The 17,052-nt window shown below is 39.9% G+C and overlaps 1 protein-coding gene across 1 annotated transcript in view; it reads right to left on the reverse strand.

The window, feature by feature from the left end:
- Window positions 1-17,052, reverse strand: part of LOC306845469 (pericentrin-like) — a 40,116-nt gene that overhangs the window by 14,758 nt on the left and 8,306 nt on the right. The window contains exons 9-30 of the mRNA XM_079378302.1: window positions 16,867-17,010; window positions 15,696-15,951; window positions 15,477-15,556; window positions 15,126-15,360; window positions 14,048-14,148; window positions 13,848-13,959; window positions 13,402-13,648; window positions 12,832-12,910; window positions 12,385-12,601; window positions 11,966-12,165; window positions 11,282-11,715; window positions 10,070-10,673; window positions 9,570-9,779; window positions 9,272-9,424; window positions 8,048-8,194; window positions 7,152-7,312; window positions 6,838-7,019; window positions 6,067-6,284; window positions 2,615-2,777; window positions 2,323-2,514; window positions 470-702; window positions 256-375 (exon numbers count right to left, since the gene is read on the reverse strand). Of these exons, the coding sequence (XP_079234428.1) occupies window positions 256-375; window positions 470-702; window positions 2,323-2,514; window positions 2,615-2,777; window positions 6,067-6,284; window positions 6,838-7,019; window positions 7,152-7,312; window positions 8,048-8,194; window positions 9,272-9,424; window positions 9,570-9,779; window positions 10,070-10,673; window positions 11,282-11,715; window positions 11,966-12,165; window positions 12,385-12,601; window positions 12,832-12,910; window positions 13,402-13,648; window positions 13,848-13,959; window positions 14,048-14,148; window positions 15,126-15,360; window positions 15,477-15,556; window positions 15,696-15,951; window positions 16,867-17,010 (4,488 nt within the window). The remainder of the gene's footprint in view (window positions 1-255; window positions 376-469; window positions 703-2,322; window positions 2,515-2,614; window positions 2,778-6,066; window positions 6,285-6,837; window positions 7,020-7,151; window positions 7,313-8,047; window positions 8,195-9,271; window positions 9,425-9,569; window positions 9,780-10,069; window positions 10,674-11,281; window positions 11,716-11,965; window positions 12,166-12,384; window positions 12,602-12,831; window positions 12,911-13,401; window positions 13,649-13,847; window positions 13,960-14,047; window positions 14,149-15,125; window positions 15,361-15,476; window positions 15,557-15,695; window positions 15,952-16,866; window positions 17,011-17,052) is intronic.

The raw sequence follows: 17,052 nt of genomic DNA on the forward strand, positions 1-17,052 counted from the left end.
AGCTTTGGTGAGCAATAAACAAAAGACATGACAAAAGATTTATCTATCAAGTTTTTTTACAAACAGAAATGGGAAAAAACCCAGAGTGGAGCCGGAGTGAAGCGACTGTAGAATGTTTTGAGCAGGAATGGGAAGTTACTGCCACTTCATTCTGCTCACATACTCGTCACAGATCATCCAATAGTCACAAAAAGGATGCCAGTCTGTTAAAACACACACACACACACATCTAAAGTTCTAGACATGGACCCTTACCCTCTGACCCTTGCTGTCCCCTCCTGCGTGTACTTTAGATGGTTGTCTCAGTTGATCTTCCAGATTCTTTATTTCCTGCTGGAATTCATCTCTCTCATGCTCCCGCTCCACTGCTTGTTCCTGTACATAAGGAGTCATTTATTTCCCCAAGCTCACATTCACTTTTTCTGGAGCTGAATTTCAGACAATTGAATAAACTGCTGAAAACACTCACATCTATGAACTGGCGGTTATGTTTGAGCTGTTTCTCTAGAGCATCAATGTGTTGCTGCAGGTCTTCAGTCTGCAGGCGGTGCTGTTCCTCCAGCTGATGAGCACGACTCTCCTGCTCCTCCAGGGCCTGCTCCAGCATCTGCAGACGAGACGTCAAACCACCGCAGTCCTTCTCCGCCTGCCGCTGCACCTCCACACACTCCTGCCCCAGACGCTCAGCCTCCGCTAGCAGAGCTGCACAGTGCCCAGAAGGACAAATGAATAAAATGAATGAGTAACAGCAGAGTCTATGTCAACAAAACACACAAACTGCAAATGCAAATTAAGATGCAAACATGCACAGGAGCTCCGGATCATTTGTGCTTTCTCAGTGCACAAATAAAGCACAGCAAACTGGATCAAGAAGAAATTGGCAAAGAAAGACTCATAAGAGAAATTAACAAGTATTTGGACCTTCAAAACCAAAATTTTAGAGCAAGTTAAACAGCAAAAAAATACAGGATAAGCAAAAGCATTAATAAACCACAAATTTAAAAAAAAATTAATTGCAACATCTGGAACGGATGCATTTAGTGTCAAACCGTACACAATTTTCTCAACAAACATTTACTTCAGTCGCAGGTTATAATCACAAACCTGTCTCTTCCTCTGTGTCGAGGAAGCCTACAGAGCAGAAAGAATTTGTAGGATGAAACTAAACCCTCCATCACAAGCACACAATCTTAATTTCTACTGTTAGGGGTGTGTGATATTGATAAAAATAACCTCAATATTTTCCAGCATTTTGTTGATAATAATTAGAGATTATTTTGCCAAGTATGTGTTCTGGTACATTAGCTAGTTTGAGCCGAACATTAGCTAAGTTTGAGTCGTGAACAGCCGACTCCAGAAATTGATATATTCTGTGCAGTGGATAGTTCACAGAAGTGACAGTTTCCACTACAAGGCAATATTTACCCCACTTAAAATAATTTCCAAGAGATTTTTTTTTCTACTTTATTAGATGCATGCATCTTCAGATTCTTACATTAAAAAAAAAACCCAAATAGAATAATATAACAATCAAATGAAATCAGTATCAACAAAATTCATCTTTGCACTGCAGAAGTGGAACATAAGACACATCTGAAGTGGCATTTAAATGTATTTACAGACTGTTTAAACAGTTTAAAGGTGGCTTGAATTGCATTTACAACTGGATGAATTCTTAAAAAAAAAAAAGAAAAAAAAAAAAAGATTATAAAGTATTATTTCATGCATTAAAAACCATTTCATAAATATGAAATTAAAACCCCCAGTAGGTGGCGGCAGATTTGTTCAAATAACTGATTCATTCAGTCATTTAATCATTCATTAAACTCATTTGGTCAAAACACAAACACGCAGTAAAGAAGCCCTGCTGTGTTGGTTAGAGACAGTTCTGCTGTGGTTTGGAAATTCATTGTCAAAAAACAAAAAGACAATAGTGCATCTAAAAATGTAACTTTACTTATTGTTTACTAAACCTTTCTAAAATTAATATTACATTTGCAATTGTGCGGATATTGGGCAAAACAGCTAAAATAGGCTACGTCGCACATGTGCACTCAGCGCATTTTTGGTTTAGCCAGTGTCATGTTCTAAATTGTCAGTTTGCATATTGTTAATACTATAATTGTGATATTACCAAAAGATGATGCATATCATACACCCCTACTCTGTGTGCAAAGCAACAGGTACATATTTAACAGGCCATGACTATTTGGCATGCACCGAATGACAAAACTAATGTTACATAATTGCATGTTATGTAATTCAATCTGAGAATTAAACCAAAGCATGTCAGTTTAAATCATGGTCCTAAACCTCTCTTACCCTTCTCAGTGTCTCCGAGGCTGGCTGTGAGGGCTTCTCTCTGACGCAGGAGGAGGGCATGATTTTCACTGAGCTGTTGCAGTTGGATACGTGTGCTCTCCAGCTCCTCTGCCAGACGATGCTGCTGCGTTTCCTTCTGTTGAAGTGTCTCCTCCAAAGCTGCTTTATCAGCTACGTAGCCTTTCATCAGACCTAGAGCCACACATGTAAATACACACAGGACAGCAAATGAGAAGGCATAAGTGCCTGATACAGAAAAAGTAATACAATGACCATATATTGGTATTCTGACCTTCAGCCTTGTGCAGCTCCAATTGGAGCTGGCTCGTCAGACTGGCCTCATGATCCAGCTGCTCCAGGAGCTGAGAGTTGTGAAACAGCAGAGACGCTCCAGCCTCACCTCCATCTCTGAACTGCTCATTTAGCATGGCCTGCAGACCACACATCTGCTCCAACTACAGCAGAGAATGACAGGAAGAGAGAAAAGACATATGGATTAAAAGGAAAATAGGGCGAAACGTTTTTTTGATTTTTTTTTTTAAGTCAAAAACACAATTGCTAACAAATAAAATACAGATATATAGAAAATATAAATAAGCTAATTCAAAATATTAATGAAGTATAACAGCATAAATACCATTACATATTAGCATTTGTTCTATTATATAATATTTATACAATAAATGCTGTTATTTTGAACTACTAAAAAAACCTGAGGGGGAGAAGAAAAAAAAAAAAAAAACAATTATATATATATATATATATATATATATATATATATATATATATATATATATATATATATATATATATATATATATATATATATATATATATATGGCCTGCAGGTTATATATATTAGTGATCGACCGATATTGATTTTTTTTTTTATAACCGATACCAATTATTTGCATGTCTATGTGCCCGATAACCGATATGCAGAACCGATATTTATTTACTGTTATAAAGTAAATAAATGACTGCGTGAAGTAAGTCCATACTTCACTTTGGTTTTTCCTCCTTTCAGTCATCTTAACAAAAAATGTTTTGAGAATTAGCAGTCTTTCACGCAGGGCTCTAGACTCATTCTTCCCACTGATCTCACTTTTGCGCACGAGCACATAATTTGGTTGCAATTTGTTTTTGCTACAACATTTGATTAATCAATGCATGCTGATGAACTTTTATCATAGTTTATAGTTATATGGTAACGAAAGTTTTCAACATTCAACTCGTTCTTTTTCATCTGTATTATTTGTGATTTAAATTTTGTGAACAGGAATTCCTTTTTTCGTGCGCTTTTTACTTTCAAATTAACATTTATCAACAAAAACGAATAAGACGAGCCATGGCATAGGACACACCACATGCTGTACTATATACCTAGTATATTACAGAATGTTTAGCAAACTCTGAGGAAGCAAATAAATATTAATATATATTTTTTTTTAATTAAGGAAAGCCTCCATAGCATAACCTGAGGTAAACAGCAAAGATAACAAGCTTCTCAAAACGAAAACAAAAAGAAAAGTAAAACTAAACTGGCTGTAGCTGACAGGAGTTTTTACTACAAGAATACCACCACGTTCACCTTCTCTGGTTTAAGAAGCGGTCTTTTACTTTAGTTTGAAAACAAATCCATCCGTTGCGCTCCATCCGCGACGCGCACCTTCACGCTCGTGCTGACGCGGCGAGTATAAACCAGGCTCTACCCACTAAGCGCTCGGCTGAAAGCACCTCTCTTCACGTGATCAGTGAAATCTGACTCCTGCTATAATGTGCTGCGGCTGGCAGCGCGCGCTGTATGAAGCAGACGCTTTGGAGCAGCGCAGACCTGGCACTCGTACAAATGCGACCACGTCAAATTTTAACTCGCAAACAATTACCATTTTGGTCGCAGTCTAGAGCCCTGTCATGTTAAATGTAATCTTCGTATTACAACAATAAAAAACATTTTATTTATAAAAAGCTTTAGCAGCAACACTAATATTAGCAGTAAGCAAAATGAACATAGAAAGTCTAATGTTTTCAAATGGAGAAAATAAAGGAAAGGAGTCATATCAACTTCATTTTTAACTACAGTTTTAGTAGGTTTATAAGCTGTTTAATAGGATAAAGAGTGAAGAATAATTCACTGGATAATGTTAATTCACGGAATAATATTCTCTGGAATATAACAAGCATTGTATTTTATTGCATTTCTCAACTGGCATGCTCTAAATTATGCTGCTGACAGAGCGGTTTATCTATGCCTTTACACAGAACTATAGGCTCAAACTGCGATCGATCGCGGAGATAATAAATAATTAATTTCCATAGAGTTGTATTAATTTAGATGTTTATAAACGAAATAATGGTTATATAGTAAGTGTTAATACAATTTAGGGTGCTTCAAAAAAGTGAATCTTGTTAAAAGTTACATGCGGTGGCCGTGCTGAGCATTTCTTGAGCATCAACCGCTGAGTGAACTGCAATATGAAAGCGGCTTCACGAGACTAATGATGAGCATATAGACAACAGAGAGAGAATTACATTCAGTACTTTTATTTCCAACATGCAATCATTCATGACTGTATTATTTAATTCATGCAAAGTTACGTCTTTATTGGGAGAGGACTCGACGGATTATCTATGTGACTCCGACTTCACGAGACTAATAGACCACAGAGAGAATTAAATTCAGCGCTTTTATTTCCACCATGTGCTAATTCATGGCTGTGTTATTTCAGGCAAAGTTATAGCCTTCCTTTATAGGGACAGGGCTTGACAGAGTATCTTATTTATCATATTTCTTAGAGCCAAGTTGCATTTAAACTATATATCAGGCATTTATGTAATACATCTAATTTGTGCATTAATGCCTGTAATATTAAATAGTTTACTAACTACAGCAAATCAAGTACCTGCACGCCGTTGCTGTCTCGTCTCCCCTCAGATGCGCTGCAATTGCGATCCTGCGCGCAATTCTGAAAACGGTGTTTATCGGGGAATCCGATATTACAAAACCGATATTCGATTATGGAAAAATGCTTAAATATCGGGAAAAATGTCGGTAAATCGATATATCGGTCGATCTCTAATTAATATATATATATATATATATATATATATATATATATATATATATATATATATATATATATATATATATATATATATATATATATATATGACCATTTCCACAAACATTCAGCAGAACGACTGTTTTCAATGTTCATAAGAAAGATTTCTTAAGCACCAAATCAGCATATTAAAATGATTTCTGTAGGATCAAATAACACCGACTGGAGTCAGTTTTGCCATAACACGAATAAATATATATAAAAAAAGGTTATTTTAAATTGTAAGAACATTTCACATTATTATTATTGATCAAATAAATACCTTGTTTTGGTGAAAAGTCTCATGCTCAAAGTCAAAACTCTTACTGCCACCAACATTTAAATGGCAGTTTACTCAAGTATAAAGAGTAAATACTAAGCTGTAAATAAAGCTCATTTAATTAAAGCATGTGGAAAGGATGTCACAAAATTGATACCACAAACCATTTTGTGAACATACATGTGCATAAAAGTAACATAGCAATACGAGAGAGGAAGACTTATTGACCTATGACAAGTACTTGTGGTTATCGATCCTACCTAACCTATACAATTGACAGTAGTGGGTGGGTCAGGGCCTGTCTGTGTGTGTGTGTGTGTGTGTGTGTGTGTGTGTGTGTGTGTGTGTGTGTGTGTGTGGCACCTGCTGTGAGGACTCGGAGAGCAGCTCCAGTAGTTTATCCACAGCAGTGCGCAGACGTGTACAGGCTCCCAACATGAGCTCCTCGCTTTCGGCCTCCATCTCTCCCTCCGGCCCGGAGAACACACTCTCACACAGCCTCTGAGACAATTCCAAGCCCTCGTCCACAGCCGAAGACCACGCACTACAATCAGCATCTCCCTCTACACCAGCCACCTCTCCTAAAAAAAATTAAAAAAATTAAAAGGGAAAACAAACCAATGTTACAATCTGTCTGAAAGTCAACTAAAAATATTAAACAATATTTAGAACATTGAGATAATCAGCCAAAGCTTCCTTTATATTAGTTCTAAAATATTTTTAAAAGATACTGTAAAATAAATGTTTTAGCAACTTTCACATTTGCCATCACTAAAGTAGAAATTCACACACACAAAAAAATAATTTCTGTCATCATTCACGGTAGCCGCTGACATCCACAGTACTGAGAAAAAAATAAAAAAATTCTATGGAAGTCGATGGCTACCAGCAATTGTCTGGTTACCAACATTCTTCAAAAATATTCTGTTGAACGCAATAGAAGATAAGAAACTCACAGATTTGGAACAAGTGGAAGGCGAGTAAATGACTTTTTTTATTTTTGGGCGAACTATCCATTTAAATATTTATATACTAAATATTTTTATACATTTTATATAAATCAAAAGATTGGACACTGTTTTTAATAGTGGGTGATCAATATAGATTTCATTCAGCAGACTAACAGAAACTTACCCATTTCACGTGAATCACGGCTACTGCTGGCTGTCCTAGAGCTGGGCGTTTTGTCTCCAACCCGACCACCTGACACACAAACCCCTAACTTGTGACTGATGTGTTCTTCCGTTGCCATAATGATTCGAAGCATCTCTATGAGCATCTGTTGTAGTTTTTCACGTGCTGTTTGCAGGTCTTGTCTGACAGGGACAAAAATCAAAGGTTTTACTGATCAACTCAAAGTATGAAACAAGGTTGTTCTCTAAAACAGTATGCAAACTGTCAGTTAGTTCCACAAAATCCCTCTTTCTGTATCCTGCAGGTCAACTGACCTTTGTTGTGTGACGGTGTTGAGGTCTGCTCTGAGCATGGCTAGTAGATTGTCTCCCTCCTGGTTCTCCCGGTCTCTGCGTTGCAGGAGCGTCTCCAGCGTGCCCATCTCTGCCCGCTTGCCCTCTAGCTCCACCTGCAGCCCGCTCACCTCCGCTCGCAGCTGAGGAAGAGGCAGAAGAGATGCCACAGACAGGAAACCAGTCATCACACAGGCAAGAAACGCACAAGCATTTCCTCAAGAGGTGTCAATGCAACTAACAAATAGGGAAGAGGTTAACTTCTAGAAGCCTCAAAATAAGCTTGCTGCCAAAGTCAACAGAAAACATGTCCGTCTGTGGATGGTCCTGCAGTTCTACAGATTGTTTTGAGCCTGAAGGATTCAAAGCCAAAAAGTGGTAGGAAAACGGCAGCAAAAGCAGATCAGACAATGTAGCGTGCATTTAAATAAGGCTCCTGTAAGAATGTGTGGTATATTTCATCTGCCAAAAGGCATGCAAAGATGTAACCATAACAACCAGCCCTACCGAAGCTTAGCTAGGCCCTTTGTTACCATTCACACCCACCACTTATGTACACCAGCATCCTGAACACCCCCCTTAAAATAGCAACTCGACTGTCTGGTAATCCAGATTCTTTAAAATCTTTTTGTATTTGAAGGTGATCGAGAACCACTGTTGCTGTCCCACCCACTGCTAATAAAAATAATAACATTGAAAAACTTCAAAAACTTGCAAGCACTATTTTCTAGCGTTTGTGTTTTCTTCATCAGTAGTAAAGAATTAAAATACTACCAAATACTTGAAGCAAATTAAATATTCAAGTTTGTTACACTGAGCTGACTGTTCTCATTTGCTGCAGCTGTATGGTGAGTTGACCAATTGACTGTGTGTTGTACCTGTGACACAACAGTGTCCAGCTGCTGTAGTTGCACATCGAGTTGGCTCATCTTGTCACTGTAGGCGAGTTCAGTTTGCTCGTGTTGCTGTCTTAAAGTCTTTTCCAGCTCCTCAAGAGCAACAGATTTTTCCTGGTCACTCTCCTCCTGAAAGACGCACATACAAATCAAGGGCAACTCTGAAGAAATGGGTAGAGAAGCAATGACAATCACTTAATCAGCATTAGATTCTCACCTCCAAAACAGACATAAGCCAAATGGTTTGATCGGAACTTACCCATAAAGAATTAAGAGATCATTATTTAATCACATTTAGCCATATTGCGATTCATGTTTTTCCCCATTCTTTTGGTATACAATTGATTACATTGAAGACTTTTTAGGACCATAAATTTGACCACACTCAACATTCAGACATTAAGGGTTCTTTCACACTTGGTTCGATTGCCTGGTCCGAACCAAAGTTCGATTGCCCCCTCCCCCTGCCCCCACTGGACTGCGTTCATATTTCTGAACCGCTGTTCGTTTGAGTCAAGCCAGCAGCTGTTTTTCCCCGTTGCTTAGTAACAATGGCACTGGAGAAAGCAGCAAAATGCATAAGATTGCCCTCTGCACTTTTATACATTTACGTTTTTGAACTGTTCATTTTGTTTACAAAGCTTCAGTGCTTAAACCACTTACGTCTGTCTTACGAAAGTACTGCAAATGCTCTAAAGAACGCTGAAAGCGAACAGAAGTTAGACATACATCGCGTCAAATCACACTCATCAGGAAAGTGAGTGAAAAACACACACACATTTTTATCAAATATGGTATTAATAGTGGTTCACTTCCGTGATTTGGTACGATTGTGTTCACATCAGCAGCGAACCGTACCAGAGTTCACATGAACCGTTCCCCAGACCACCCATTTTAAGCGGACTCGGGAACGGTTCGCGGGTGCGCACCCGAGGTTGAAAGACAGCATTCACATCATCCAAACGAACCGAACTCTGATGTCAATCGAATCAGGGTGCGCACCAAAAGTGCTAGAGTGAAAGTGCCCTAAAATGTTTTAAAGACCCACAGGGACCCTGCTTAAAAGGGTCACAGAGATAGGTTTTTTTTTAAAAAGGGGGTGGGGGATATTTTAGGCGCAAAAAACCTTGACCAACACGCATTCACTTTTATGGGAAATGGGAGTGTAGAATACAGCTACTTTAAAACTAACAGCTCCCCCCTCACCTTTAACTGCGCAATTTTCTGCTGAAGCAACTCCTCAGACTTGCACTTGAGAAGCTCGGCCTCTTCCAGGAAGTGGAGGCGTTGCCTTGACGCTTCTTCCTCTAATTCCCTACGCAGAGCCTCCAGCTCCCTGGCAGACACTCCTCTTAACTCCTGAGGTAGAGAGGAGAGTTAATGAAAGAAGCTCTTATCTTCTTACAGTTTAAACAAAACTACTTTATCTATGCTAAATCCATGCTAAAGGCTGAACATATCTAAATGAAAATGACACATTGTTCGTGTCCTCCTGAACACATACTTGTAACTGTTGCTGATGTTGAGTAGCCAGCACATTGAGTTGTTGCTCGTGTTGCTTTTCCTTTGCAGCAGCAAGATCAGTGATCTCCACAAGGGCGGCGCCATGCTGCTTCTCTAAAGCAACTACTTGCTGCTGAAGAGCTTCAAAAGCAGATCGATGCTCATCCTCTAGAGCAGCCCCCTGAGAGGACACAGCTTCAGAGATCTCCGCCTGCATGAGCAAGGTAACACACAAGATGTTGCTCCATCAATACATTTTCCAATGAACTAAGCTTGCATCAAAAAAAGAAGAGTTAATTTGCAAAAACTCAGTTTTTTGTTATGTTGTGTTATAACTTTAAAAAAAACAGCTATTTTAACCTAGTCAAAATAACCAAACTGCAGTTTGATTGAGATTAATTGGAATGCACAATGAAAAAACATGATTTCTGAAAATTGTTAAAAACCGAGTTATTGGTTTTTGCAAATGAACTCTTCAAAACATACCATTACTGTGCTTACCTCATGGGCTTGATTCAATTCTGCTGCCATGGCGCTGAATTTATCCATATGGACCTTAGCAAGCTCACTTCTGAGGTCCTCTCTGATGGTTTGCTCCTCCTTTCTCACCCTCTCAATCTCTTCAGTATAGTGTTCTACAAGGTCACACAGTTCTCTTTCCTTCTCGTCACGTACTGCCTGGATTTCTTTCAAGTATGTGTTCTCCAGTGTATCCATATTTGCCAACAGCCTCTCCTCAAGCTCCTCCCTCTCCTGCTTGTGACGTGTCTGAAGCTCCGCCTCTTGAGCTTCAAGCTGTGCCAGGTTGGTCTCCTGAAGGACCGCCTCCAATCTGTCGAGCTCTACCTTGTGTTTAATTGTAAGCTCCACCTCCAAGGTCTCTAAGGCTGTTTTGTGATTGGTCCTCAGGGATTCCAGTTCCTCCCGGTGGAGTATTTTGAGTTCCTGACACTCTTTTTCAAGATGCTCTAATTGTGCAGCTCGCTGGTCCAGGAGTGTTTTCTGGGCCTGCAGCTCCTCAGCATGCTGTTCTTTCTGTTGACCCAGGCCAGCATCTCTTTGAAGGGTCAACTTATCTTCCAGTTGTTTCTGCTCTTCTTGGTGCCTACATATGACATACAGATGATAATGAGCACATTTACTCCATCCATTCTCCATTTTGTTATACATTGGAGGAGCAGTCGTGGCCTAGTGGATAGAGTTGGACTTGTAACCCGAAGGTCGTGGGTTCGAGTCTCAGGTCCGGCAGGGATTGTAGGTGGGGGAGTGAATAACCAACACTCTCTCCACCCTCAATACCACGACTGAGGTGAGACCCTTGAGCAAGGCACCAAACTCCCAACTGCTCCTCGGACGCCGTAGCAATGGCTGCCCAATGACTGCTCCGGGTGTATGTTCACTACTGTGTGTACACTTGGATGGGTTAAATGCAGAGCACAAATTCCAAGTATGGTTCACCATACTTGGCCACACCACTTCCCTTTCCCCTAAAATAAATTTTTTCTTTGCACAACTTTATTTATTCATAACTTATTACTTTTAAACACATATCACCAAGACTGATGTTTAAAAAAAAAAAAAAAAAAAAAAAAGTATAAGCAATATTGTAGTATAGATAATAACAGGTCTTGAAGTTTAACTTTAAGCTCCTCTGGATCACATTTGCCAATGTTATTAACAAGTATGCGGTTTTAGCGTAATACAGTTTCTGACCTGCAGAGGGCCTCTTGTAGCTTGCTCTCCATCTGATCCTGGAGTAGAGCATTCAGCTCTTTCACTTCTGCTGCCATGGCGCTCTTTGCAGTGGACATCTCTCTGTCGTATTGAGCCTGGAGTTTCTGCTTCAACGCAACCACCTGAGGGCTCTCTTCACACTCCAGACTCTTCTGCAGTGCTTGGAGCTTCTCCCTTTCCACATCAAGGAGTTTTTGGACCTCTAGAATCCTCTGCTCCAACTCCTCTTTCTCTTTCAGGGCAGATCTCTGAAGCTCTTCTCTCTGCGATGACAAGCACTGCTCAGCCTGAATTTGGAATTGCTCCCTCAGCTGGGCCTGCTCTTTAGTGAACTCCTCACTCACACGATTCCTCTCTGCCTTCTGCGCCTCCTCAAGACGCACCCTTAACTCTTCAGCAGCATCTTTCTGATGCTTTACCAGGGAAAAAAAAAAAAAACAGTGCTCAATAAAAAGAACCTTGTTCATAAAGATGCCTTTAATACTGATAATGTTACAGTATTGCTAAAGGGTCTCCACAAAAATCAGCACGAGTTTCATCTGTCTACAGCATGACCACTACTTCTATGCCATTTGACAGTGCTTGGTACCAGCCTTTGGCAACGATCTTCACCAAAGCCCTTTTGTACCAAGTATAAAGGCCTGCTGTTGTGAACACACTTACTGCCTCCTCCATCTGTCTGAGCTGCTCTCGGTGTTGCGCTACCACTTTCTCCAGTTCCTCTGAGTGCATTAAGGAGAGCCGAGATAGCTGGGTTTCCAGTTGTGTCACCTTGGTTTGGTGCTCATGAGTCCTCTCCTTCACCTCAGCCTCCACCTGCCTCGCTACATCCTGTGCAGACTGTAGACGTATCTTGTTTATTTCTGATGAGAAAGAGAAAAAATATTTTAAGTTTGAGGGTGTTTTTAAAGATACCAATGCTGCATTTATTAATTAAAAATACAGAAAACAAACACCAATATTGTTAAATAATTGCAATTAAATGTTTTTAAAAAATATTTTACAATTAAATTGTTTGCAAGGGTGTTCAAAAAATAAATAAATTTGAAAACGCAAAGCTTGGAGCACACTCAAAGCTTTACCTTTGATATAGTTGTCTGAGAGTTTGGCACGGAGCTGTTCTAGTTCATGGGCATGTTTGGTGTTGAGCTGGTCAATGTCTTTGTAGTATCGGTCAGTGAGCTCAGTGCGAGCCTGGAGTAGTTCTTCTTTATAAGTCAGAGCCATACTAGACCGCAGCTGCTCCAGTTCCTGCTGGTGTCTCTCCTCTAACTGCAGCCGTAGAGAACCCAGCTCCTCCTGCAAACACACCAACAGTTATAGTACTTGCAAAGAACATACATGCATCAGTTTGTTCCCAACTTATTATAAAACGAATAATTTGGTCAATGGTAATCATTTGAAATTGCTAAAAGATTAGGAAGACCTTTATTTGAAAATGTGAACTGCTGCAACATTAACAAGTAAATTATGGGTAAATTTGGTTTTATGAAGTGTATCTCAATTGAGCACCAACTAAAACAGTTTACCTTGTGTTTCTCTAGTTGTCTTGAGATCTCTTCCATAGCATCATTCCTGTCATCGTCACTCTTCCCTTCTGAAATAAAGCTACAAAACAACATTGTGTTACAAATGACTCTAGTATTAACAAACAAACTATTTATTCAACTATGCACTCGCTTGGTTGATTATATTAAAACCAAAAAACGTTTTAATTAAATTGACTTACATTCTCTACATTTCAATGAAAAAAAAATTGTGAAATGGCCTGGTGGGCCAAATCAAAATGCTAAATTTGGACTGCGGGCTCTGGTTTGGTCATTTCTACTACAGGATGAATTACTGGAGCTGTATTATTCCTCACCTACACTGCTTAGGATGCAAGTGCCAATGTTACACCTGATACGAATAACAATCCGAGGTGATCAGACCAGGTGTATTAGGTAAAAATGGGACCTATGATTCTCAATTGTATAATAATGTAAATGCAAGCACAAACAAAGCAAAATTTTAAATTACAGCATCACTAACGACACTAAAATATAGTCTTGGGCCTTAACACAAGTCTATAACCCCAGAAACAGGAAATCCAAGCAAACCTTGCATCTCCAGTCTTGAGCACTGAGTCCTCCAGGGCTCCCTCTACAAGGCGCAGCTGCAGGAGTGCGATTTCTTCCCGATGACTCTCTTCGGTGACCAGGAGTCTCTGCTCGAAATAGGTGCGGAGGTTTTCCAGCTCAATCTCATTCTGCTCCTTGATTTCCTGCCGCTGCTGAGCAAATTCTTGTTTTAGTCGCTCAATGTCATCAACCTGCGACGAGCGTGCTAGCAACTGCTCTTTCAGCTCTATAGAAAAAGAATTACAGGTCTTTGTAGTTCACATCAACACTAAATAATAGGAACTTTGCTCAAAACAAACACCAATTCAGGAGGTAATAAAACTGGTTTTATTATAAATAATAAATGAATAAGACAATACAGCAGTCTAAGCCCATAGAGATGTTCAAAAACAGAAAATGGTTTAAAGGGAAATAGCCCAGCTTGCCTCCGAGCTCCCGTCTGTTGGTTCTCATGCTCTCCAGCTGGGACCAGAGGTTTGAGATCTCCTGTTCTGAACTGGTCTTCAGTTCTGCCTTTTCTGACTGCAGACGGTCAACCTTTCACAAAGACGCTGCCTCAGTACAAACAAAAATAAAACATTTGCATTGCAATTTTGTTGCAACAAATGCCACATGTGCATGGTACCTCTTGCGTCAACTGTTTTTCTCTCTGCTCCAGGGCTCGAGAACGTTCCTGTTGCTCCTGCAGTGCCGCCTTGTGACATGCAACCAACTCCTCAACTGCACCTGAAGGGGAAAGGACAGAAATGTAGGGAATTTCAGACCTGCTGATTGTTTGCGTCGGTCTGAAACAGTTGTTACAATGTTGCACTTTCTTCTTGGTTTCAAAATGCATTTGGGCTGCAATGCTTTCACCACAACTGAACTACTGCAGAGTTTTCAATTGAGTCAAGCCCACGTTGTTCAGTTGTTATCGAACCACTTGTTATGGTGTGCTCGCAAATGCTTAAACCAAACTAAAGGAGAAAAACCACTGGGTTCTGAAACAAACACGTCAAACAAGCCAGTTGTAAAAACACCCATAAACTGAGACAGCAAAACATATCACTTTCAATATGGCTTAGTTCACACAATTGTTTAAGGGTGCTTTCACACTTGGTTCAATTTCGTGGTCCAAAACAGAGTTAATTTGCTCCCCCCTCCGGACTGCGTTCATATTTTATTTGGGTCTGAACCGTGGTTCGTTTGCGTCATCAAGCCAGCAGCTGTTTACCCCGTTGCGTTGGGAGAAGGCGGCAAAATGAATGAGATTGCTCTTTGCGCTTATATATATTTAAGTTTTTTAACCATTTGTTTTGTTTACAAAGCTTCAATGCATAAAGCATTTACGTCTGTCTTACGAATGTACTGCAAATGCTCTAAAGAACGCTGAAGCCGAACAGAGATGAGACATACAGCTCTCTGCTTGCAGCGCGTCAGTCACGCTCGTCAGGAAAGTGAGTGAAACACACAAACACACGTTTTTATCAAATAATGCGTAATTAATACCGGTTCACTTCTGTGATATGGTACGACTGCGTTCACATCAGCAGCGAACCGTACCAGAGTTCCCTTGAACCAAACCCCAGACCACCCTTTTTAAGCGGACTCTGGTACGGTTCGCGGGTGCGCACCCGAGGTCGGAAGACAGCGTTCACATCATCCAAACGAACCAAACTCTGACCCAAAAGTGCTAGTGTGAAAGCGCCCTAAATGACACTCACGTGCAGCAGCATCTCTGTCAGTCAAGGCCTGGCTGAGCTCTTTTTCCAGATTCTTAATGTCTTGATCCCTGGAATGCTGCAGGTCTTCTAGCCTACCCTGTGTCTCTGAGAGAGCTACTTCAGCCTTAGTAAGGGCCGCCTGGGTCTCACTAAGTTTATGATGGACATCATTTAATTGACTCTGGAGTTCTTTCTTGACCTTCTCAGCCTCCAAGAGCCACTCTGCCTTTAGATCCTATGGAGAAAAGAAGACATCACACTGCACAAATTTGTTTCACACCTATTTCTTGGCAAGCCACAATATCTCAGTGGGTCAAGATGTTTGTCCTTTGAAAAAAGTAAAAAGTTCACCTCTAGGTTACAGGCCTGCAACTGTTCCACTGAGCACTTCTCTTCCAAAACTCTCCTCTCCCATTCCTGATTTAGATTATCTATACGGTGAAAGAACATACCCATAAAAAATGCACAAACATACTTTGAGCAAACGCACATCCCTCTGCATTGTCACAGTTATAAAGTAATACTACAAAGAATAACATTTTGATATTAAACTACAAGCCAAACCCTCACCAATCTCTTGCTGGTGCACTCGTTGGTTTCGTTGCTCCTGCTCTCGGCTCTGCTCCCGGATTCGCTCCAGCTCAAACTGTTGGCGGGTCTGCAGCATGGCGCTTTCCTGTGCCCATTTCTCTCGTAACATGGTCTGCAGCTCACTGAGGGCCGCTTCCTTATCTTTCTGCATGTTGGTTTGAGAACGCTCCAGCTGAGCAGTGTGCAAGTTGGTCAAACTCAGACGCAAGGCTTCAAGCTCCAGGTTGTGCTGGCTCTGATTATAAACAGTAAAACAAACCAACATGACTGTGGAATTGTGGTTAGGGCATAACTGAAGGAAAGCATTTAAAATATGGGTAATGTTTAGAATGGCATATTGCTGTACTGCTATTAGGAATGCAGCACACATACTTCTTGTGAGACACAGAGGTCATAGCCAGCTGCTGAGCTCCTGTGCTAATGCTGCTCTAGAGATGTAGGCAACTGCCCAAGAAAAAGGCATTTACATTTCCATGATGTTAATTTACATTAATTGGTGGGGGTTACACTTCAATTGGGAACACATGCAGCTCCATGCATTGTTTTTTTAATTAAATTAGAATGCATCCAATACTTTAATATTAAGTAGAAAAACGTGTGAAGAATTTATGTAAATATTTAAAATACCACTGCAGTGCTGCATTCCATTTCTTATACTATTAAAAATACACACTACTCTTCAAAAGTTTGAGGTCGGTAAGATTTTTTTTTTGTTTGTTTGTTTTTGAAAGTCTTATGTTCACCAAGGTAGCATTTATTTGTTCAAAAATACAATGAAAAATATAAAATATTATCATCAGGACACAATAAGATATCAGTTTTCCATTTTAATATATTTTTTAAAAAATTTAGCAGCCATTATGTTTAGTCTTCAGTCTCACAATCTCTGATACATTTTTTTTCTTCAGATTTTTAATGAATAGAAAGTTCAAAAGCATGGAATATATTTGAAATAGAAATCTTTTGTAACATTTTAAATTTATCCCTTTCACTTCTGATCAAGTTAATGCATCCTTGTAACTGAGTACAAGTATTAATTTCTTCCTTTCAGAATTTTACTTTTGAACACTATATATTGAGCAGCATGTCAGCATTACATTCCAAAACATACCCCAGGACCCAAATAAAAATCCTGAGATCAAACACGTACTTGTGTTTGGAGTAGCTCAGCCTGGTGTGCAGCCTCCAGGCCGTCTTGCAGCTCCCTGGAGAGCTCATCTTTAAGTCTGCCAATTTCCTCACTATGTTGGGCAGCCAGCTGCGTCAGTTCCCTCTCATGTTCTCGTTCATAGACCTACGACAAAGAACGGTGTATACGAATTAAGAGATTCATCTG

This window comes from Barbus barbus (genome assembly GCF_936440315.1).
Source record: "Barbus barbus genome assembly, chromosome: 25".
Classification (NCBI taxonomy): domain Eukaryota; kingdom Metazoa; phylum Chordata; class Actinopteri; order Cypriniformes; family Cyprinidae; genus Barbus; species Barbus barbus.